Below are 25,714 nucleotides of genomic sequence, written 5' to 3' on the forward strand. Positions count from 1 at the left end.
ATCACCAATTCGTAATACAATCATTCGGTACTTCCTCACAACAAGAGTTTTTGAAGTTCAATGTCGTCGGTTCAAGATGGCGAATCCTGATCCTTTGTATCTTGGTTTGCTCGGAACCGCAGAGAGTTTTCGGACATCAACCCCTCCTAACATTAAATTGTGTATACAGTGTTTACAAGGTGTATTGAATTGCAAACCTCCACCGCGAATTGAAGCTCGAACTAATCTACAACTAGGAACTGTTCTGATGAACTTCTCCGATAATCCAGATTTAGCTCGGCATCATTTAGAACAAGCCGTACGTTAACAAAATGTACTTCTATTTAAGAGCTGTATAGGTTAATTACAAAATTTGCATATATAATATTATTTATCTTTAAAAAATATGTTGATTTCCAATTTCCATATGGACGCTGCATCATGACGTGCCCGGGAAACCTTAATAATGCGATCAAGTAAACCATAGAGAACCAGTTAACGATCACTGTGTTATGAACGCTTAAAGTACAACTCGTGAGCGTTTCAATTTAAAATAAACATTCTCTAAATAAATTGGCCAACTTGGTAGCTGCTCTTCTATACTATCAGGCGTCTATGCGGTGGTTACGAGGACATGGTATGCCTTGTGCTATTCATTGCTTAATTTGTTTTGCCATTTATTCGGTTGTTTTGCAGTGGTCTATATCGACACGGGATCCTTCTTTAGATGATGTGAAATTTGAATCAGTTTCCACATTAGCGGAAGCCATGGTGAAACAGGTAACTGTTTTACTACATTATTGTGAAAAATAAGCTATGTAAAAGATAACCTGTTACATTGTTAGTTGTATCTGAAGTTTTGATAGCAACAGAGTTACCAGCATCATAGCATGGATTAGGATCTGTAATAATTCTTTTGACTAACCATATTTTATGTTATTTGTCAAGTGCAGTACAATAGCCTGTTTGGAGTTTCATTTAAAGCATTAGCATATCTATTAAAAGGACTATGTAATCTGAAGCTAAATGTAAGCTTTTCGTGAATGGGTTTTGCAGCAGGGAGATTTTGCAAACGCTTGCTCCTACTTGAACAGAGCCCTTCAAATGTCGCAAGACTCACACTACTGGCATTGCCGGCTTCTCTTTCAACTCGCAGTGAGTATCTTTAGATCATGTCTAAAATTCGGATTACGCTTAAGAAGTTTGTTATATTCTTTTTGATGGGTCAAAAGGTTAAAACTTTATTTTTCAGTTTTTAAATAATATGCAAGAGAGTGTAGCATTTGTTTGTTTTGCTTCTGTTTACTGTGCACTATAGAAAGTTACATGGTTTCTAAGATATAGCATAAGGCTACATAAGAAGTTAACTCATTCTTAAATTTACTTTAATGTTGAAATTAAAGTAAGTATCATGGTAGAGATATGCAGCATAATTTACTCTAATTTGCGCTAAATAGAATTTAAACTTACTTGATTTACACATTTTCATTATTTTGCATCTTCGTATTATGTCTACTTTTTACTAACCTTTTTATTTCCGTAGTGGTGATGTTTAAAAAACTTTAAACTTTGTTGAAAAATACTTCTGTTGTAGTGTCACACATTTGACAGAATTTTACATCGTATGTTGGAAAACACATATGTTGAAAGAATCATAAGTAAAAGGTTTGAGTATATCTAAACCATCCTATGCATTCTATCCATGCTAGTAGGGTTGGTGGTGATTGAGACCATGCCTAGAGAGCTCATCTTCACAAATTGTTTGTTTACTCAGAAAATCTTGCAGCTGCGAGCTTTAAAGCTAGCCATTTCGTTGTCTACTCAACGTTTGCTATTTTGCTTTTCAGCAATTGTATATCAATCAAAAAGACCTAGCAAGCGCGTGTCATTTATTGGACACCGGATGTACCTTCTGTCATAGAATTCAATCAAGTCACACAGAGTTGCTTTTCTTACTATCGAAAGGCATGGTGAGTTGTTTAATTAATCATTTGTGTTAATTGTTGACTTTTTATGTCACGACAAGCGTTATTGTGGAAACTGTATAGTTTAGCTTGTATGAATTGTTGTGCAGGTGCTTCTATTGCAACACAACAGTCAGGACACTTCGGTCGTTATGTCAGCATGCGGGCGCATGATTACGGCGTACAACGGTTCAGCAGAAAGTAAAGGAATGCTCAAAGCCTTCTTCCTCACTCTGCAAGTCACTCACTACCTTTCATGTGGTATGACCAAAAGTGTGAAACCTCTGCTCCGGCAACTTCAGGATTGCATACAAACTCTCACTACCCAGGAAGGTGCGTCGTAGACGTTCTATATTCTTATCATGCTGCCGTTATACCTTGGATGAATGCTTGTTAGCCCACTGGCTTGCATAGAAATATCTTTGGTTAGAAGATCACAAAGTTTCTCTTGTCAGCTGTTTTAACTTAACCATGAAAATCAATTTTGTTTCATATTTGGTCTTTGCACTGACCTTAGTAGTTGCATTATATCAATGTCTTCATTGTAGACACATCCTTACTGTTTAACCCTACTGGACAAACGAATGAAGTGTTCGAGTGGATGCCAAAAGAGCACCTATGCATCCTTGTTTATCTCGTCAGCGTTTATCACGCCGTTCAGGCTGGCCAAATAGACAAAGCACAGACTTACTCAGAGAAGGCTCTCACCCAGATACAAGGCTTGAAGTGTGAGTCGTTCTCTCATTAGCTAGCGGTCTATTTGTGCATGCCCTCAATTTCGAAGAGATTTAACTCGGTGAGCATCACGATCTCTTACAAAGCTCTGCCATTTTTTTCAGTATATGCCAGTACTAGATGAGTGCTCGGCGTTTCCCAGGTGATAAAAGTCTTAGCACGAAAAATTTATTTTTATCCTACAAGATGAAATTATTCGATGGATTTAATAATAATTCGCGAGTTCGCGTACTGTCAATTCCGCGAATTATTAAAACCCACGAATAATTGGTTTTATTTTTAACATAAGGGAGAATAACTACTACAACAAATTAAAAACTAACCGCTAGGCAGAGTTAGTAAATGTAGCTGAGTTCCTAACTCTTTTAAAATTATCGCCAGGGCTTTGAGTTAGGCCCATTGCCAATGCATTACACTTTTTTACAAAATTATTCAAGGTTTTCACTAGTCATTCAGAATTCGGCACGGCGTCGTAATTGCAAAAATCTCTCCTGCAGTTCTTTACGTTGAAAAAACTCGTAACTTACCACAAGTTGTTGGTTCACCAAAAGCCTCCAAATCGATGAATATTCATGAAAACCTCTGGATTCAGTCAAAAATTTATAGTTTAGCATGATCCACATAAATTTCTTAGCTAAATAGAAACCTAACCATGTGGTATACGCACGTGAATGTTTTACTCTATTGCTAGCTGCTTTTACGGATTAATTTATTCGCGAATGTGTTCATCCACGAATAATTTAGTCTGTGAATATGCATGAGAAGACAATTCTCGCGAAATTTAACTCCGCGAATAATTTCATCCTGTAGGTTATATAACATATAACAGCAGTTACTATTCTAACTTCCAAACCTCATATCTTGAGAAAAGTGTTTTGTGCTGTTTAAATAAATTGAAAGAAAAAAATAAGACAACTGTAAAGGTTTTCAAACTTTGTCAAACAACTGTAACTTTCAAACTTAATATTATGAGGAAAATGTTTTGTGCGGGTCAAATAAATAAGAAACAAAATAAAACAACTATAAAAGTGTTTAAATGTAAATGTGAAATAATTAGCAAGTAATAGCTAAATCAAGTCTGTTTTGCTACGAATACAATAAAAGATGATTTGGTAATGATACAATTAATACGAACTGAGAAAACCCAAATAAAAATCCTGAATATGTTGAATTAATAATAACAATTTATGCGTAGAAGTGCGTGTGTAAATAAAAGGTTATTGTTCCACCAGAAGCTAAAACTGTGAACACGACGATACTGGTACCTCTCGATACTGGTACCTCTCGATACTGGTACCTCTCAATAATGGTACCTCTCGATACTGGTACCTCTCGATACTGGTACCTCTCGATACTGGTACCCCTCGATACTGGTACCTCTCGATACTGGTACCTCTCGATACTGGTACCTCTCGATACTGGTACCTCTCGATACTGGCACCTCTCGATACTGGTACCCCTCGATACTGGTACCCCTTGATACTGGTACCTCTCGATACTGGTACCTCTCGATACTAGTACCTCTCGATACAGGTACCTCTCGATACAGGTACAAATGTAAAAATGATATATCGGTTGTCTTTGTCTGACCGAACGGAGAGAGAATGTAGAGGCTATTCCTACTCGAGATAATACAATTGTCCGCGTGAAAAGTATTGGCCTTTACCAATTTGGCAATCGGACCTCACGAAAACCGGAAATAGAAGTGTAACGGCACATTTGAAATTGTAACGGCACATTTGAAAATTATAAATTTTAAAGTAGGTAATGGTAACAAAAAATTAGTTGTTAAGCAATTTCAAAAAATAAAAATTGCAAAAGGTAATATTAGTTAATAATTAAAAGTGCACATTTAGCGTGTGCATATGGTATATGATAAGAGCGTTAGAAAGCTAAGGAGTGTATAGCTCAATGGTTAAAGGCGTGGTTTGAAACTTGCGGATGTAATCTCCGTGAGTTCAACTCCAGTACGCAGCGAGCTTTTCATTCTAAAATTTTAATAGCTATAGCTGGACACACCGAAGTACAGAATCACAGAAAACACACTAACTTTGAGATTTATATATAGAGTTTGTATAGGATTACTAAACATTTTTGTAGATGAGGGAATGTTGGGGTAAAGAGTCACTCATTTTACTTTCAGTCTCCATAGGGCATTGCTTCATATTCGGTTGGTGTATATGCTGTCAGCGGTTGACCTATTCAATTATTACTTCTTCATCAGTGTTGTAATAAACTGTAATTCCTTCAAAATTTATTAAAATTCAAGGTTTACGTTGTCAAATATAACAGAAATCAGTTTACTGTTTGTGAAAATTTAAAGGGAAGCCATTTTATTTGGAAACTGTCAATAAAGATTTTTGGAGACTTGAGACTGCGCTCCATCAATTGTTATCGTAAACTCTGAAGTTACTCAAGCTATCAAAGGAAACCAGTTTAGACCTATTAATGCATGTCTTATAGATGTAAGTCATTGTTGGGATTCAAATATATGAAATCTTAGTAATGGTCTTACACTTTCTATTCTTGTTTAGATAAAATTTTCACCTGCTCTTATTATGTTGCTCACTGCATGCTATAAGCAGCAATGACTACTGCCGCTCAGAGGTTCTATGACTGGTTGTGAGAGCTGCTTATTGGAGTTGCGCTCTTTCGTCTACAACTGTCATATTATGTTTATAGCTTTAGATGACAGTCCATTGCTCACTAGTTTCCAGATGATGCTGTTGGAGAATATAATCATGTGTCATATAAGCACGGGAGACAAGGTGACAGCCATTCGCAAGGTTCGCTTTTTCTTCCCAACCTTAAAATCAATCCTTGGGCTAGGTTTAGTTAGTTCTACGCATTGCTTTCTTCGCTGATGGTTCATACTATCCTAGCCTAAATACTTGCAGATTTTAATGGTTCATACTGTTTCTATTTGTGGTTTGTGTCCAGTCCATAGTTCTAAGCCTAGCCTAAATACTTGCAGATTGTAATGGTTCATACTATCTCTATTTGTGGTTTGTGTCCAGCCCAAGGTTCTAAGGCTAGCCTAAATACTTGCAGATTGTAATGGTTTAAGCTGCCTCTATTTGTGGTTTGTGTCCAGTCTATGGTTCTAAGGCTAGCTTAAATACTTGCAGATTGTAATGGTTCACACTGACTCGGTTTGTGTCCAGTCCATGGTTCTAAGGCTAGCCTAAATACTTGCAGATTGTAATGGTTCAAACTGTCTCTATTTGTGGTTTATGTCCAGTCCAAGGTTCTAAGCCTAGCCTAAATACTTGCAGATTGCACAGCTCAAGTTTATCTGTTTGCAAGACTCGAGGCTGTACCAGTGTCACAGGTCTCAGCTACACACACTTTTGGTGAGCAAGTTCTTATCTAAGATTCTAGAGGAAAAGGAGAACATTTCCCATAGTTCTTGCATTACATTTAAGCAAGTTTTATAAAAAGATTAATTAGTCATAGGCCTTTCTGACTTCTGCAATGTTTCAAAGTAACAATCCCAACATCAATATGGTTAACGGCGAGATCGCCAGCCACAATAAATCTATTTTTTTAGCAATATCTTCAGCTTGATAACAGACATCTGAATTTTTGTCAATGTTCAACATTAGGCAATATTTAGTGATTATAGTTTACCTTTTACATAGACATCGGATATGACACACTTGTGAGTACAATCGAGTCTCCATGCTCATACCAATTTCCATTTAGAATGACTACATTTTACGGTTTTCTATAACGTCAGGGTCTTTACTCGATGGCCATGAACAGTATGGAGAACGCCATCTCCCAGTTTCAGACAGCCCTCTCATCCTGTACAGATTCTCACTTCTGGTCATTCATCAATCTCAACCTCGGCATCGTCTACGCAAGAACAAACAGACACAACGAGTTCATGCAGCTGCTCGAGCATATACATCCTCACAGGGTGCCCCCCGAGTAGGTTACTTCTCTTCAAGCAGTCTTCTCTCCTTGTTACAACATCAGTCTGAGCAGCAACAGTCAAACATAAAAACTATAGAAAAGCTCGTATTCCACTGAAGATGTTACATATTGGTTATAATCAGACAGCTAGTAAATATTATTTTGTGAAAAGTGGTCTTGTCAACTCTCCAAGACTAGAGTTGCACCGCATTACAATAACTATTTGTTTTAATACTTTGTATAATAATAATAACCTGTATTATTGATTAAATAGCGCATGTGGGTTTAACAAGGGATGGATTTATTAAAGAACGCACGTGGGTTTAACAAGGGGTGGATTTATTGAAGAACGCACGTGGGTTTAACAAGGGGTGAATTTATTAAAGAGCGCACGTGGGTTTAACAAGGGGTGAATTTATTAAAGAGCGCACGTGGGTTTAACAAGGGGTGGATTTATTGAAGAACGCACGTGGGTTTAACAAGGGGTGAATTTATTAAAGAACGCACATGGGTTTAACAAGGGGTGGATTTATTAAAGAGCGCACGTGGGTTTAACAAGGGGTGAATTTATTAAAGAGCGCACGTGGGTTTAACAAGGGGTGGATTTATTAAAGAACGCACGTGGGTTTAACAAGGGGTGAATTTATTAAAGAGCGCACATGGGTTTAACAAGGGGTGGATTTATTGAAGAACGAACATGGGTTTAACAAAGGGTGGATTAAATTAAGCAGTTAACAGTTTATTTTTATAAGAATACTGGTTCCAGCATCTCCCAGTTTTAGTGTACAAAGCAGATCTCTGAACAAATTAATTTCATCTTGTTGAGGTTTGACTGTCTATAGAAACAGATCTACAGTAAAGTCTCATTGCATATCATTTGTTGGATGGAAATTCTAGATTGTTCCGTAGTTCTATTGTGACAAATTCCTTTTGTAGATCCTACAGTTTGAAGGCTGCCGCAGCGTATGTCAATGCCTTACAGCGATTTTTCCAATCTCAGTACACTGATGCAAAGTAAGTTGTTAGGTGCTTTTATCGACTGTTTGACGCTTGTTGTGACATCATCAAGTTTTGTTCTATTGTGGTGCAGCATTTTAATTCGCTTGTGTTTATGTATAAACTGCTTAGGTTTGTTGCAGAGTCTTTCAGTGAAGTTGAATGCTATTCTATTTAGGGTTGCTGTCGGATAACGCATGGATTATATACATATAGCACAGTAGCCACTCCTGTAACGTATACCTCCTATAAACTTCAGATGGCGTAAAAAAATTGTGTGAAGTTTTTGTATCGTACTACGTAAAAAATTCCATATAACGTAAAGTGTCAAGGCAAGTTCTAAAATTCAATTGGAATGGTACCATATCTCGCCGCACTTGTGAGAGAAAAAACGTCGTCCTTATAGCGTTGTCTCTGTTATACAGTATATACAATCTCCACGAAATTTTATTTCGTCAGATTTGTCGACAAAACAGAAAATAGGTAGCTGTGCAATCGTTCATGATTACTGAATGGTGATCGATTGGTTCAAGTGTTGCAGCGTTTTTCTACCATTCTGAATGTCACGAGTTGGAACATCGTCGAAAGTTATCTTTTATCGTAATGTTGACCCATGGATACACATAGACGACGAGCAAGTAGACACCGCTCTTTTTATAGTAAAAATATATTTTTGTCTTGCTTTATTGTTGACATATAGAATATTTGTTGTTAGTTTTACCTTTCAGAATAGTCTTTGCTGTCTAGAAAAAATAAACAAATCGTTGTAAATGGATGTCGAAAATGTACTTAACTTATTGTGAAATCACCACAGATATGCACCTGAGTGAAAGTGATAAGAGAAAAGTTGTCGATGCAAACTAATAAAACTACAATTACGGTACAAAATAATTGCAAGCCAACAAATTAAAAAGTCTACATTTACTTTTTGTATAGTCAAAGGAGTGAGTTTGGAAATATCTTGGAACGGATGAGGTTTATTTACATGAATTGTATTGTTCGGGCAATGTGAAATCCCGAACGTTTCTGGATTCCATCCGGCGTGTCTTTACACAAAGCGTTAAATTTTCTGCGCCTTTTGTTGGTATATAAACTAAAAAATATTCTGCACATTAGATCCTGTCTGTCATGTGTCCTTAATCAGGAAGGCGAGAATACTCAAGGTCATTGGTGCATACTTGCTTTTTTGGTATTACTTCGTGCTTTTCAATTTCTATGCATTATTCGTATGAGTTTATCTATGAGACATGCTTTCTAATAATACTGCTGCAACCTCTATTCCACAATCATCTTGTACTTCATAGAATGTTGCATGCCAACTAGGCCGTATAGGTTTCAACTTTACGTTGTAGGAGTGTCTACTGTATATGCATAGCATATATGCTCATTGTTATCTGAAAGCAAACATGTTTTGATGGAAAACAACTTTTACTTGCTTTGCGATGTGGTGAAGTGAGTAAGGCAAGTGTGGTGACTTACTGGTTTTACACGAGTAAGTCACTACACGTGACTTACTCACTGTGGTGAGAGTTTAAAGGTTGACTTGCAACAAAATTCATATTACATTCATTTGGTGTCAAAAGATTCACCATGTTTTACTCTGTTGTGTTGTAGGTGCCAAATATGTGAAATGTAATTATAAGCTCTTTAAAAGCTCAAAAACGAAAAGCCGCCGTAGATTGGAATCTATTTATTTTGATGACGTAACCACGAAATTTGGTTATCGTCTTGTCACGTATGTTCTCACGTGAATTGAAAGGCCAATACAAAGCTCAATATAAAATTTATCGTAGTACTAGTTTATGACAAACACTTCGGGTTTTACCGGAGACCCCATATCAAATATAGATGCTCGCTACTTTACAGTTTTGTTTCAGCCTGGTCTAATTGGCAAGTCGTAATCTGATCATGTGACCCAATACTTCGCAAATAATTTCTGCAGCACTTTTCGATTATCACAAGTGACCAACAGGCTTGTCATGATTATCAGACAATGATATTTACTCCTTCAAGATAAGGCTAAAAAATTAAACGAATTTTCACGGTAAGTTATAAGATATCCTGCTAAAAGTGACAGTATTACGGTGACGATAAAACAGACCCGTAAGAACAATAGACTTTTATTGAATGCGTGAAGTATATTTGTGAAAATATATCGACGAATAAGGTTACAAGAAAGTGTAAACAGAAACCATCTCTCACAACTATATCACATTTGAGCCGTTTTGGAAAGGGAATCCAAACTACGGCGGTCTCGTGTGGCTGCGATTTTCTGTTCGTTTTTTCGGTGTTCGCTTGTAATCACCTTTCCACATATTTTGCACCTACAACACAACAGAGTAAGACATGGTGAATCTTTTGATACCAAATAACTGTAATGTGAATTTTGTTGCAAGTCAACCTTTAATGTTTGCAGTGAACATAGATTTAATCTCATCATTTGAAGGTGCTCATTTTTACCACTCAGTTATGAGATTTCATTAATATCGTTTCTTTAGTTCCGTCCACCAACATGCTCTAATACTGGCCAAAGTAACATGTGAAACGATGATGTTCCACAATGAAATCAATATACATGTGGATTATTCAATGGTTTTTCTTGGATTATGGACTATTTTTACGAGAGGCTCATTTTCAGTCACTATGAGTTTTCATTCCCATTCATTCTACAGTTTAATCCAACAACACATTTTTTAGTATTGGTGAAAGTTTCGTGTGAAAAGAGTACGTTGTTTATAACGCATTAATATAGATCATTCTATGGTTTTCTTGGATTGCAGACTATTTCTGCAGGAAGCTCTGAAGTTAGCAAACACAGAAGACCTGCATAAGCTCACCTCATGCGGGCTTGTTCTTCTAGGGCAGATTTTTCTCCACTTGTCACGATCAAATGAAGTCCTTGATATGGTTAATCCAGCCATGCAACTTGCTCAGAAGATTCCAGAAGTCAATATTCAGCTGTGGGGCACAGCATTACTTCGCGGTGCGTTTTTATGGCTTTCGTATAACCGTGTACATACAGCATACTTTTTTAGGTCTTTGTACATCTGTGCTGATTGTCCAGGCATGTATAGCCTTCAAATCATAATTATCATGGAATATATTGCTTAGGGCACTCTTGAGAGCCAGCCGACACATTGTTTAGGCATCTCTCGGATTGCGCTATTAGTGGCTTGCAAGTTCATGCCTGAAAAGTGAAATAGATATAGTTTAATCCGAGTTCTGTAGCTTTTCAAAAGTTCACAGCGGTGTATTTTTAATGAGTACATGTATAAGATATACGGCTAAACTTTTAAAAGATCTTTCTGACAATGTATGGAATCACTTTGAAGGCTGGATTAGACAAGGCAGGTAAGGCGGGTAATAGCTATACATAAGTATATCATGGCTGCCACTGGATTATGGGTGACTCAACCTGCTGTAGATTTGTACCGGGTATGTGGAAACTTTGCCGGTGAGGCACAGGAGGCTCATATTCACCAGACACTCACCAATTCTCTGCTAGCCAACCATTATCAGGCTCTTGAGCTGCCTGAACATTCTCTCATCTCAGTAAGTATACTTGCCTGATGTTATAACTGCTATTGCCGCTCATTCATTTCCTCTAAGATTGCCTTATCTTGCATTTTTGCAGTATAGATGAGGTGGAAGACAATTTCCAAATAAAGTAATATTTTATAATTACAATAATTTTATTTTTTAATGCATTTCATCTATCGTGAAATTTGGTACATTTTAGTGCCTCTTTGGGGCGACTGGTTTCACTTACATTTGGCCTTGCGGTTATCAGCTCTATAGTTTGAAAATATTACCTAGTGAAATACTTCTAATCTTCTTGTACTATTCCCGTTTGGATTTTTGTGTGTTTTGTGGCATTTTATAATTAGTCAGGCAGCTCTGAGGGGAGGATGGATAGATTTTTTCACAAATCAAAAATATTTTGTTGGTGTTGCATGTAATGTTACAACTGGTAAGCTTTTTACCAGCAAAGTAAACGAGGTTTGAATGAGCTGTTTATGGTTGTGTAGTTGCTCTGTTGTCATCACTCCATTTGACAGAATGCGTATAAGATACTCGCTTTTGATCATCCAGCGTGTCTTTACACAGAGCATTAAATTTTTCGGCATTCATATTGGTATATAAGCTAAAAAATATTCCACACATTAGATCCTGTCTGTCATGTGTCTTTAATCAGTGAGGCGAGAATACTCAAGTCATTACTGCATATTTGCTTTTTGGTATTACTTCGTGCTTTTCAATTTCTATGCATTATTCGTATGAGTTTATTTATGAGGCATGCTTTCTAATAAAACTGCTGAAACCTCTATTCCACAATCATCTTGTACTTCATAGAATGTCGCATGCCAACTAGGCCGTATAGGTTTCAACTTTTACCATCTAATGCATGGGGTGCGTGTAGATTGTTGTAGATGAAAGGGTTTGCTAGCATTTAGCCTTAGGTCCTGGTTTCCTACGATAAAACAAACAAAACACTCAAACTCTGATCGTATAAAGGTATGGCAACACGTGCCAAATGTTTCAGTTGAAATCGTGAAATGTTCGGAAACACATAGATACAGTATTCGGCCGAAACTAGAGAACTGTCAAGGCTGTGGATGCACACCGAAATGGTCGACAAAATGCTTTCAATTGGCTGAACAAAGTATTAGCGAGCACAATTTTAGCAGCTTTCGCGATTGGTATAGTCCAAGACACATATAACGACACACAAGAAAAACACCAGTCCAATTCAACATAGTAAATACGATGTAACTGATCTATCCTCCTATGTCGCTCAGAGAATAGTTTGTTGTTACAAACAGAAGGAGGTGGAGAGCGTCATGCATTATTGATGCTCACATATAGGCTCAGGCTGACTGCTTGTAATATTCCAGCTCCAAGAGTTTTCATGTACTTGCTTCCTTTTATAGCTTCCATTTCGGGTCTTTTTGTAGTGGTTGGGTGAGATGAGCCAAGGCGTTGAGTTTAGTTCTGGTATACACCAAGCTCATGCACATCAAAACGGGGCAGCTACCTCTTCCACCGCTGCACTTCCTATGCAAGGCACAAGCGCACAGAACAATGGGGCCGTACTACATAATCTTAACTCATACTTGTGATAAATGTACAAAAAAAACATGTATAATATGGTGTAATGTATAAGTTCATTTTGTATAGTATTCACATTGTATGATTTATCCTTTAGTCCTGATGTGTATAATCAAATGCAACATTTATATATTATCTACACATAGTATTTTTGTCAATAATTTTCAATTTTTTTTGCAAATTGATGAACACTTTCGACGGACTAGACCTTGAATTTTATTTTTTCATGTGATCTCAATTTTTCTGCTGCAATATTTTCTCTGTTAGGGCATGTTAATTACGTCTCGGCTAGCGCCATTGATTGATCATATAATGCACAAATTATGACTAGTGGCAAGCGTAGCTGGAAGAGAATATATCATGGCACCCAAATTGTTGAAACTCGATCACCCCTCTAAGATTTTAACAATGTGATAGGACAGGAGAAAGTATTGTATAATTTATTTATCAGTAAATAATAAATTATTGTTAGGCGTTGTGGTCCGTTGTGCTTTGGACCAAGGGCGCTTTCGTAAGAGCTCTAAATGTCTCAAACTGTTTAATACATTTCATTATGCACTGGTGTGTTTGTATATTATTGCTATTGGTTTTTATCTACCACCTTGTAAATAATATTATCCAGGTCCTATCATGTAGATGGCAAGTTAATTAAGTATTTTTTAATATCAGTGTATTAAATATATGCTTTTAAATAAATATATGTCTATTGATGCATTTGCAAGCATATCTGTTATCAAGCAACACTTCAGAAACTTCTGGCTTGATGGCCTTGCTCTCAGGTTGCTCTGCATACCAGTCTTCTTGAGAGCAGAAATATATAATCATCAGCTAAAAAGTTACTCCAATCTATAAATAGAAACTCTGCCAAGATATCACGTGATGAAAATTACATGCTGTCCAATCAACTAATAGTCAATAAGAGGCATATTGAGGTTGGTGATCCCAAACCATCAATAAGATCTAAAAATGCATACTGTAGAATACTGCATGTTTGAGTTTTATTTCAAATTTGTAAACAACGGAAACCTTTTTCGACGGATTTTTTAGTTACTAAATTTTATTAAAAAATGATTTTGTTTGATACATACAACTCTATTATAAAAATTTGTTAAAATTCAAGAATACATGCCGATCATCTCAAACAAAACATTAGTCCTCTACAGTAGAATTTTCCCGCAAGTACGTAAACAAAGAATTGCCTCCCCAAGAGGCCCCTTGAAAGAGGCTCCGTAAGAAGTCGCCATTTTGTGTAAAACAATGACAAATCCTCAAAATTCCACATTTTAAGAAAATTCTTATCTAGTCATAACTGGATGCTCTGTTTATTCAATATCGCTTAAAGAGTTAGGAAAATGACCGATAAACGACAATTTGAAGGTAAATTCCCATTTCTCAAAATAATATAATATACTTAAATATTATTTGTCAGCTCTACTTAATAAATGCATACCCAGGGTTAGTGTTTTATGAAATGAATTATTTTGTTTCATAGATTTAATATTAGTTTACAAATACTTTTACGTCGCTTTTATTTTGATGATTAATTTAAGGGAAATCCCTTTTTTGAATATGCTGTAGAAAACGTCTTTAAAGAGCTTGCTCTCTTTTTATATCACTGCTTTGGTATTTCAGCGACGCATCAGAATTCTTTTGGTAACAGCTAGTTTTAATGATCTATACAAAAAGGTATTTGATAAAATTCACTTGTTGCAGTAGCTATTAAATGTTATATTGTGTTAGGAGCTATTTCTCTGCATCTTGCTTCGTAATAGTACTCGTAGGATTTTTTTAGTTTGTTTTGTAAGCCAGGTTATTTATTATGAGGCTAAAATAGTTGCATCATATAAAACTCCTAATACATTTTCTTTTGCATTTGATCAACTAGCTTACCAATATTATCAATCCTTAACAATTTATTTATTAAATAGTTAAACTAATACAATAACAGTATAAAGATTCAGTTTTATGGTTTGGTATAGATTTTTTTTACATATATGAACCGGTTGACACGTAATGACACGTTTATAATCCTAGAATAGTTGCTTATAAAATAAAACAACATGTCTTTAGCTCTAAAATTACTGTAACCTTATCATGCTTTCACTAGGTATATATTTGTGCACTGGACTTCACTTGAAATCACTTTTACAGATGTCTGAAGTATTTATTAAGACAGTCCTTTAAGCTGTGCTAGATGAATGTAATACAAGGTTTTAAAAACATAGCTTTATGTCACCAGATTATTGTTGCAAATCAACCATGGAAAATCTTGTCTACCAGAAATAATTCATAAGAAATGCTTTGACTTTTATCACCAAAAGTTAGAATGCCACTACATTGCATGACCAAGTAAAAGTGTTATGTATGATTTCAAGTTGATGAATAAGTGATTTGTTTGTGATCTGATTCATTTTGGATTTTAAACATCCACAAAAAATAATCAACTCATATGAACTGAAAGATTGTGTAATAATAAAGTTTTAAAACATCCTAATTTTTTACTATTTCATATTGGTTTAGATAGCAAAAACATTCATTATTAGCTTTCATGCTGACTTTGAATAAATGTTGAAATAATAGTGAAACTAAAAATTTTGATTATCAATAAATGGTCTTAAGGTTGTTATGTTGATAGTTTGGGAGACACCGTAAGAACATCACTGTAACAGTGTTGTTCTTATGGTTATTGCGTTGGTTTTCAGTAGAATGATGCTATAACTGCTTACAATTTTTATCCAAAATGAATTGTTAATAGACTAAACCTTGAGTATTCTGCATTGAGTTAGCAGTTTGTTAGTGTGTCGCTTTCCAAATCTAGTATTCTTACGTGAAGTTTCAACTAAGTCTAATATGGCACTGGCACATCAATTTATTATCATAAACAAATTCAGCAACCAGTTAACTCGTGTCTTTAAAATGTCTGAATATATATTTGATTCGAGTTTTTCCAATATTTTCGTCAACAAAGGAAGTTTGCACTGTAACAGTCCAATAAAATCTCCCTGATCAAGAATTTTTTATGAATCCTTGTAGAAAATGTAGTTTCAATTAAAATAGTACTCTAGTTAAAATCAGTTCTTGTTTTCAAATTTGGAGTATGATGTACATTTATGTACATTTACAACATACAGTATAATATGCCAGTAGTATATTTGTACTCTGTCTGGAATATTTGCGTTGCCAATTTAACATGCAACTCAATTACGCCTAATCAAGCATATTGTGTTGACTCGGGGCAGTGCCATTTTGCTTTTTCAATCATTTGCTCATTGTTGGCTCTGGTCACATCAAACACAAGGATATTTGAGGTGGTCACACTGGAGTGGTCAGTTTGCGTGCGAGTTTCTGCGTTTTTCGATGATTTTTTAGAGTTCTTTTCACATGTTACACATTTTAGAAAGTAATGCATCGGTGAAGGCACACGTAGGGGTGGATGAGGAAAAATGTTTCAGTTTTTCAATTGTTAATTGGAGTGGTTATAGATGAGATCTATAGATGTAAATTTGATGAGGTTTTAGTTAAATATTCTTTGCAGTTTTATTAATTTAATTGTTAGTATATCAAAAATTCACCAGTCTTGTAGGCCTAATTATCAAATTGCTATGCAAGATTGTAATGATGTATCAGTCAAGTATTTAGTTAGCCAGTTCTTTTGAAATTGTTTGTTTTAGGCTGTGAACGACTGATGAATCATGGCGATGGACACTTTCAAGAAAGGTAAATGTCGTAATGCAGTATCATTTACTCTTGCTGTATCTTTATGTCATGCTAGCATTATTATCATTGCATCTCTTTTGCATTTTTGCTTTTAGAAGCCCGTTGTCATTAAACGGCAAAAGGCCTCTCGAACCTGATTCTGTTCTTTCGCGGGAACATACAGACCATAACGGTTCAAAACGATCAAAGACTTTGCCTCTTCCAAATGGGCTTGAAAGCTCCGCAGGTGGTGTTATCCAACCCATCCAGACAAGCGCAATACGAAATGGATATAATGAAATTCCTCATGATACCCAATCAGAGACCAAGGAATGTATAAAGGGTGACCAACTTAATGGCGATGAAGTTAAGCCTGCAATTAACACTGAAGGGGTGGGTAACTCCACGATCTCAAAAGAAACTACACTCACAAATAATGCCAATTCTGATCTGACACATGAAAAGGAAGGAAAGTTACCAGCTAAAGGAGCTGCAACTACAGAAGGCTGCGAAGTTACAGAGACAAGTGAAGGAACTCCAGGGGGTGCAGAACCTGAAATTATCACCCTTAGTGACAGTGAAGATGAATTCCAGGAGGTAAGTAAATCTATTCGTGATCATTAGGTGTTTAGTCTCTGGACCATCAAGGCAATACTCTGATTGGGATGTAGAAACCGCTGAAAAACATTTATGTTACTCAGTAATAGTTTGTTTTTATTTTGTCTGTTATTATGGAGAGTGATTACTTGTGAATTGAAATGCAATAAAAATGTGAAATAATTTGTGTTCTTAGCAGGCCTAGATTTTAAATCCGCATCTATTGAGGTTTTTCATGGTAAGGTGTGTATGACATTGTCTTTTCACCAGGTGCTAACACAGGCAATCAGCCGCAACAGCTCAAATGTGAAGGTAGTCCAATTACTCAAGCTCTACCAGGACCAGCTGAGGGTTGAAGAGTCTAAACTTATTCTGCTACGCAAACTAAAGGAAAGTGTGGTAAGTTTTGTGTGTTCCTACTTGCCGTAATAGTAAAGGCAGCTTTGTCATTCAACCATAGTGATTCCGTGAAGAGTGACCCCACTCTTTATCATTGTTCATCGTGGTGTGACGAGTTCTTGTCCAATTAGAATAGTTGTAATGAGAGATGAAGGGAACGGTGATTAAGGTTTAAAATATTTAACAAGATTAATTTGCGTTTTGGGTGATTTATTGTCAGCTATATGATAGTTATGATGTTTGGTAGGAGCTTGGCAAGACACATCTTAGGTCCTCACAACACTCTCCTACGCCTTTTACTAAAACAATAATCAATATCACAATTGAATAACTGATAGTTTGAATATCGGAGCGATGCTGCTAAGCTCACTCCAAGCTAACTGATGTAAGTCGTAATCTCTTAACTGACGCAGTAGCGCCTTTTGTCTCTATGGTCACCACGCCGACAACATTTATTCGCAGACAAACGCCAACAGATCCTCCAGTTCAACCAGTACTGAAGCTGGCAGCAAGTTGCCAGATGCAAAGAGTGCTATTGTGGCAAGTCAGCGCGGCAACGGGGGTAATGCACCGCCTCCTTTAAAGAGAGGTCATCAGCAGCCTCCACACGGCCTTCCAAACCAGTCTCAGCCCTCCCATCCCAAGGTACAGTCAGTCTCCTCACACCAGTTCATGCTTGGGCTTGTGATGTGTCATGTTTTACTTGTATTTATGTAAGAGTGGTTGGATGCGTAGTAGTCTAGTAGTCCATTACAGACAAACAACCAGTATGGCTTCATAGTTTTCACAGCTGCTTGTTGTTTTGTTTGCTCATGTCTGAAAATGCTTGCATAATGACTACTCGAATGACTATCTAATCTATTTCTTAGGCTTTCCTTACTATATGGCTGCAGTCTTTCTCTTTGTATTTGCTAAATATTCTAAATTTTGCATGATTTGTGGAAGTATCGCTTACAGGAGGTGTGCTTTGCGCGAGACTTTTGCATAGTGATAGTGGCTTATAGCTGAGAGCATTAGGCACAGAAGCCAACATTATGTGCTTGGCCATCTAGTTGCAGCTAGACATAAGTCCTGTAGGTTCTGCAAATAGTATACATTACATTTCTTGATCTAATATATTAAAGGAGTCGTTGTCTCGCGTTTTCAGACTACACATCACCATCATGCGACAGTGGAAAGAGGAAAAGGTACCCACATCTCTAGTAGTACCAACTCAGCTGGCCCCCCGCCGCTTGTTAACATGGCCAAGTCTTCATCTCACACCTCCGGTACATCTCTTAGAATGTTTCATATATTATTATTCATGGTTTTAAATTTTTTGGTGCAGGTAAATATGCAGGCAATTATTACTATTTTTTAAGGCATTCAAGTTAGGCCTCGGCTAACAAGACGATATATTAGCTATGCATGTGTTATCAAACACTGATATAAATACAGTACTGTAGACGCTCCTATAACGCATACTTCCTATAACATAAATTCCAGATAACGTAAAGAATTTGTGTGAAGTTTTTGCTTGCTACTACGTAAAAAATTACATATAACATAAAGTGCCAAGTCAGACGAATTCGATTTGAGCATTAATTTATTTTGGTGCGCTTGCTAAAGAAAAAACGACGTGCGTGCACCGTTATACTTATTATATATACAACTTTCATCACGATAGATCGTCAGATGTGTCGACAAAACAGAGAATAGGATAGTTGCGCAATTGTTCATAAATACAAAGGCGATTGATTGGTGCAGGTGTTACATTGATTGGTTGATCCACCAATCCGAATGTCACGAGCTGGAGTATTGTTAAAAGTTCTCTTTTATAATAAACTTGACAACTAGATACAGGTTGACAACGAACAGGTTGACTACTTTTTGTGAATTATTTTCTTTAGCTTGTAGACGTATAGAATATTTGTCATTAGTTTTACTCTGCAGGGTAGACTTTGCTGTTAAGAAAAAAATAAGCAAATCATTGGAAATGAACGTCGAAGGTGTGCGCTCTCCATCAAACTATTGTAGAATTATCACAATAATAGTCTATAAAACCAGTGAGATTAAAAAGGAGAAAAGTTGACATAAAAAAGTGGCATAAAAAGGAGAAAAGTGGTTGATGCAAACTAATAATGCAGCAGTTACGGCACAGCTATCAAATTAAAAAAGTTAAAGCAAGTTTTTCTTTTTTGTATGCTGAAAGGGGTGAGTTTAAAAAGTCTTGGAACTCTTTAGGCAATTTACGTGTATTCCACTTTTCTGATAATGTAAGTTCCCTACAACGTAAATGTTATAATTATGTATATAACTGTATATATTATATGCTGTTGCATAAGTTCATTGGTAAAAGCCTTAGTTATACAATGGAACCTCGGTTCTTGTACATAATGCGTTCTAGAAGGTCGTTTGAAAACCAAGTTGTTCGAGATCCGAAACAATTTTTCCTATTAGAATTAATGTATGTAAATTTTAATCCATTCCAACTCAAGAAAACAACCTCGTTGAAGTACTTTTTTAACATTTTACACCATTAACTGTTCTATATATTGCATAATATCAATAAAAAAAACCGCTAGATATCGGCCGTGTTTGATTTTAATGAAATATTTTCTATTTATGATGATGAAAAAAGAAAACAAAAAGTAAACATTTCGTATGTTTTGTTTTAAAAACATTAAAGGTCAAGATACAATATCAAAAATTGCAGAAATTGATAATGAAACAGCAAAAATGCAACAAATCAGTTACATCAAAAATCGTGTGAAAAAGAAAATATTAACAGCAATAGCACGTTTACCTCACATCTTTGAAGGAGAATCCTCCTCGAAAACAGTTTAGGGTAATTCAACTAGAGGAGTTGTCTCCCTAGCAAATCTCTTCGGTAGAGGAGACGTCGCCCCAGGTGGTTCCTTCCTTTTTGTAAAGAATTTATGAAGCGTGTAACTTGCTTCTCCGTTTGTCAACGAATGTTTGTACGCTTTTTGGAGCTGTTCCAAACATTTAATTTCAATACGCAAGCTCCAGTTTGGTTGAGAACCGAATTTATGTTCGAGATCTGAGGCAAACAAACCTCAAATTTTATTGGTCGAGAACCGGAGCGTTTGAGAACCGAGGTTCCACTGTATATATCATTGTTATAAACAATAAATGTCTTTTAGTATTATTAAAATGGTTTTATATATAAAATAAATAAGCCAATTGTGTGCTACAAGACAATGCAATGATTAAAATATTGCTATCCTGGAACCATTATATTATTAGTATCACAGTCTTCTCTAAAACAATCCCTATTGCACCCTCCATTAGTTTATATTTTCCTTTATTCAAAGGTTATCAACATATTTGTCAGCGTTATCTTTATGGTTCCTATTTTACAATATAGCAGAGAAATGAGTCTCAGAAGGAGAGGTTTTCTGTCACTGCATTCTCTGTCATATTATTAGAGTATTCTTCATGCGTGTCACTGTTGATATATGACCAGCAGGAAACAGCGGGTCGTACAATGGCTATCAGGCAGCTTCAGTCAGCCAACCAAAGAAGGCTTCTCCAGCTCCTCCCAAACTCACTTCTGAACAGACTCTGATGGCAGCCAAAATGGCTTTGAGGAAACAATTAGAGCAGGCACTGCAACAGGTTCCTGCGCCAAAACCTCCTCCTCCAGAGGTTAACTTCCTGCCCAGTCTCGCGAGTGGAGAGTTTATTTACCTCATAGGCATGGAGGTGGGTTCACTGCACTACACTGCAGTATTAATGTCTATTCCTCACTGTGAGTAGTGTGTGAACTGTGTATATGTACTCTCTGTTACATTTTTGTAGCATTTTGTGTAAACATATTTTTATAGCAGATTACTTAGACTAGGCATTTGTTCATAGCAAGACATCATCACTGTGGATGTGTTCAATTTCTTTCGTAAATCTCATCAACATAAATATTGCATCTAATACATAAACATCTAATACATAAACATCTAATACATAAACATTGCAACATGGTTTTGACGTCAAATTCAGCTGGTCAAGACTATTATTGCAAACATTGATTACATTTAGATTGCAATTATACCAATTTTTCTTGTGGCAACTGTTATACTTGACTGAACAAAATATCGTGACTCTCAACTCCAACATATGAATTATAATTCATGTCAAATGATAGAAAGCCTGACCTTGCCCTATCATCACTTTAAAACGCTGCTCTTCTGTAGTTGTCACAATAATTGCTAAATTCATGTTAGCATATTTTGACAGCATACTTCGGAGACTTCACAAAAATCAACCTGTAGTCAGTAAAGGCCTTTACTAGTGAAACACTTGTAGGTGTTTATCTTCTGTTGAACCCTTGTTGAAATTGAAAAAGCAAATGGGTCTAGAAAATATGCACTCTATGTTTATCTTAGTAAAGATCAGTAGAACTAAAGTGACTCAATGTATTAACTGTGTGTTTTATCGCTTGTTATGTATATCTTTAGACACTTTTTAACTTTTTACAAATAAGGTAATTTTCATGGATTGTTGAATGATTGCATTTGCGAGCTTCTCCAATTTTAAAGATATATAAATTTCCATACTACGAAAACAAAACCACCATATTTTGTAGGCTAAATTAATTTTAACATTTTTTTTTATCTGGAAAGTTAGTCTATATCAGTGAATATTTATTCCTGGTTAGTAGATCAATGTTTTATGCAACAAAATATTTTTGCATTAGTAACTTTATGTTGAACGAGTCAAACTGGAAATTAGATGTCCTGTTGGGATTGTGTTGGAGCTCCCTTATATTCAGCTAATTCCATTGCAACCAAACTACATTAGTAGCTTTATATAAAATGTCTGCCAATTCAGTCTGATTTTGACAAGAATGTAAATAAGATCAGTTCCACACTTTGCTGCACGAAGTAAGTATAATGTCACAGCAGTTGAGCTCATCATCGCCACCCATAAATTAATTTCAAGTGCTCACAAATAGTTTTTCTATCCATGTCATTACAGGCATATTTGTTTAGTTCAAAATTATGGCAAAAGTTTTCCCATTGAACCATGGCTTTTAGGTATAACTAGCAGAATGCTCGGCGTTGTACGGGCATTACAAATCAGCTTATAAACAGTAAGAGGTAATGTAGTTGCTTGCCATTAGCGTGGCACATTGCCAATGGCTAATTTGAGTAAGTTTACTAATAAGAGCCATGAGAGTAAGCATAAACATATGTTGCGTCGTAACAGAGAGCGGTGGCGTATTTTCACCCGCTTAGCTACATATTTCCCAATGAATCCATCAATCTCGCCTAGCTTAATTGGTAAAGTATTTGCCTGGTGAATGGGAGGTTCCGAGATCAAATCTTCTGCGATACGAATTTTTCATTCCAATATTTTATAAGCTATAGCTGGACAAACCAAAGTACAGAATCACAGAAAACACACTAACTTTGAGATTTGTATATTTAGATTTGTTTGTTTGTTTATTACTTGAATAGTACATGTAAATGCTATGCAGATTTCGATTTCAATAGTCATTGGTCAACAAACTTATCTTGTGCGGTCATCGTTCACAGTAATGTATCCATCGGTTTTTTTTACGTCATCAAGCCGTTTGCACATGCGCTCGTTCACAAAAAAGCCGCCATATTTATAGAAATGATCGTTTTTCTTTTATTTAATAGGACTTTTTGGTGTTGTTTTTATACTATGATAAAAAATTGTAAACAAAATCATCGTTTTCAAAAATTCATTGCAAAAGCTTCGTGTTTTTAACAATAAAATTGTCTATAAAGATGGCTGATAACGATAAAATGACGTCACAAAACAACGAAGGATTAACTTTAAACCACTTTCCTCGCTGTTTTTAAAAATTCAAGGTGATGGCTATGTATGCCCGCTTTGGGTTGAAATTGTGCTGGCTGGCTCGCTAGTCCTATAATAGTAAAAATAATAAAGATCATGGCTTATCTGTATTTCCGTGGTTACGTGTAAACATCAGCCTATAAGTGTCCTTTGTTGTGCACGTACGCAAAAGGCTAGGTTGTCGGTGTGCAATGGAGAACACATAGAGTGAAAATATGATGTTGATTTTGTGTATTGCACTAGTCTTGATTTGTTGTGTTGCAGGAAGTAGTAAAGCAGCTCTTGTCTACTGACCAGAAAGATGTTAAGTTTGTATTCAATCCCTTCTCCTGCGTCCAATGTGATGCCGACTTTACCCCGGTCTGGAAGCGCGACAAGCCCGGCAGCAAAAATGTCATCTGCGAGAAATGCATAACCTCGAATCAGAAGCAGGTGCTAAAGCAGGAACATACTGCAAAGTTAAAAGCTGTCTTTAGTAAGGCTTTGCTGAAGGAGCAGGAAATAGGTGAGTGAACTAGTGTCTATTACATTCTTCCCCATTCTGCTGCCGTATGAGTTTATCTTATCCTGATAGCGCACTCTTTGGATAATTTGCTGATTAAAGCCTGGTTCCCATATCGACTGCGAGAGCCGAGCCTGGCGGTAATCTCACGGAGCAGAACATTTGCGTTGCTAAGCTCGGCGGCTATGTTCACATAAAGCTGCGCGGCTGATGATCACATAGAAATGGCCACTCGCCATTCTGTTTCGAAAGTGGTGATCTTCACATGTACAATGCATTTCGGGAAGGTTTTGTCCGCGGTTTCTTGCTAAAGTTAAACAGCGTTGAACTCTTGCATTGACCGCCGACAACTACTGGCAGTACTTGGTACGTTTCTGCCACCGGTGCTTGCAGCTTATTTGGAAACCAGAATTAAGTTTTTTACCGGTAATGCAAGCATACTCAGACACGCAAAGGGCTGTTAGTTTTTGGTGTAACTAGAAATCTTTGTATGTCATCATTCATGTGCTCCAAATAGTGTCTGATATTTGTGAGTGGGAACTCGTGTATCTCTCTGGTCTAACACTCCCATTTTACTACAGAACGCCGAGTGGCAGCGGGTTCTCCTCTCTCAGATATGCCTGGTCTGGCTGCGACAGTCGTGAGACAGCAACAGCCTAGCACCGCTGCAACCGCCGCAACACCTAGCATGCCTCAGCTGACCGCTCAGCATGCTCAGTCTTCTCCCTCCCCCAACAGTCAGCAGCTGTCAACCAGTCAGCTCCACCAGCAAGCTCTGAGGCAAGCTCAAGCCGAGCAAATGAGGGCCTTGTTAGCCGCCCAGATGCTTCCCTACCAGCTCTATTCAGGCGTGGGTGTAACTAGCAAACAGGCTGCCGACATACAGAGGCAGTACCTGTTAGATATGATCAATCAGAACCGTTCCTCCTCCTCGTGGAAGACATGAGTAGGCCTGATTTAGGCTTACGAGGTGGTCTCAATCTCTCACGCTCTCACACTCTACCTATCCAAGTATATCCATCTCCATATTTGTCTTCTTGCCACTCTTTGGGACAAAGAGGTGCTGCTGCAATAGCATGATGTTTGGTTGTAGATGAAATAACGTCCTTATTGTTGTTATTGACAGCTTTATATACACGCTGAATGTAATCTATTTATTTCTCATTTAAAATCCAAAGGTTATCTACACATACACTAGCCTCAAGAATGTAAATAGCACTGTCCTAGTGCATCCCACCTTTTCGTATACATTGTAGACTTGCTTTGTGCATGCATGCGAGTAGTGAATTATGAACATTCATTTTGGTATTGTCTTCCCATCGATATTGGAACCATATGCTTTGTGACAATGAGTGTGTGATAGATTGAATATATGTATGCTGATATTTGTGATACTTGGGCAGTCTCCTAGCCATGCCACACTTTTTGTTCAATTTTACTCTGGATATAACGTTGTACGAATATTTGTTATTCAACTATTCACAAACTGGCTCCAGTGAAACATTTTTTGGTTAGTAAAGCTGTGTACATATATAGATAAAATAAACAGCAGTGTCCATCAGTTATCTTGTTCCTCCTGATACCCTTTATTCACTTGTACCATCTCTGATGAAATGCAGCAAATACTTGCATTCAGCCTGCATATCTTGTGGTAGAAGTATATTTGTTTCCTAAACTGTCATCATCAAGTAAAGATGTTTGGTGATATTTCCATGACAATAATTACCAAATCCTGTCATATTACCATGGTAAGTGTTTTAATCATATATGCAAATGATTTGATAATGTATCAAATGCTAATAAAATAAGTCAACAATGCTTAATCTTGATACCATTTTAGAAGCGTTCTAAAGAAGTCAGCTAAAATCATACCCATATATACAGCATACTTAGACATACATGTATATCACCGGAATATAGCTTTTCTGTTGGCTAATACATCAAGCCGAGTAAATTTTAGTTTTAGTAGAGAGAACAAATACTCATCACGGCA

At 36.6% G+C, this 25,714-nt stretch overlaps 2 protein-coding genes across 3 annotated transcripts; both read left to right on the forward strand.

Annotated features, from left to right (window-relative positions):
- The first annotated feature begins 68 nt into the window (after positions 1 to 68).
- Positions 69 to 13,409, forward strand: LOC137390016 (MAU2 chromatid cohesion factor homolog). The gene is made up of 13 exons (XM_068076239.1): positions 69 to 298; positions 676 to 759; positions 1,036 to 1,134; positions 1,827 to 1,949; positions 2,054 to 2,276; positions 2,492 to 2,671; positions 5,361 to 5,464; positions 5,954 to 6,031; positions 6,418 to 6,611; positions 7,533 to 7,610; positions 10,373 to 10,575; positions 11,017 to 11,144; positions 12,548 to 13,409. The coding sequence occupies exons 1-13, from the start codon at positions 77 to 79 to the stop codon at positions 12,710 to 12,712; spliced, it is 1,881 nt and encodes a 626-aa protein (XP_067932340.1). The 5' UTR covers positions 69 to 76; the 3' UTR covers positions 12,713 to 13,409.
- Positions 13,410 to 13,925: 516 nt separating this feature from the next.
- On the forward strand, positions 13,926 to 25,286 carry LOC137390108 (transcriptional repressor p66-beta-like). Of its 2 annotated transcripts, none has more exons than XM_068076361.1 (9): positions 13,926 to 14,078; positions 16,373 to 16,418; positions 16,514 to 16,994; positions 17,265 to 17,393; positions 17,856 to 18,038; positions 18,541 to 18,661; positions 20,863 to 21,101; positions 23,484 to 23,724; positions 24,303 to 25,286. In XM_068076361.1, exons 1-9 carry the CDS (start codon positions 14,054 to 14,056, stop codon positions 24,665 to 24,667), a joined length of 1,830 nt encoding a protein of 609 aa, XP_067932462.1. In that variant the 5' UTR covers positions 13,926 to 14,053; the 3' UTR covers positions 24,668 to 25,286. The 2 variants fall into 2 exon arrangements, with proteins under 2 accessions (XP_067932462.1, XP_067932463.1); XM_068076362.1 differs by having other exon boundaries at positions 20,866 to 21,101.
- The last annotated feature ends 428 nt before the right edge of the window (positions 25,287 to 25,714 follow it).

This window comes from Watersipora subatra, chromosome 3 (genome assembly GCF_963576615.1).
Source record: "Watersipora subatra chromosome 3, tzWatSuba1.1, whole genome shotgun sequence".
Classification (NCBI taxonomy): domain Eukaryota; kingdom Metazoa; phylum Bryozoa; class Gymnolaemata; order Cheilostomatida; family Watersiporidae; genus Watersipora; species Watersipora subatra.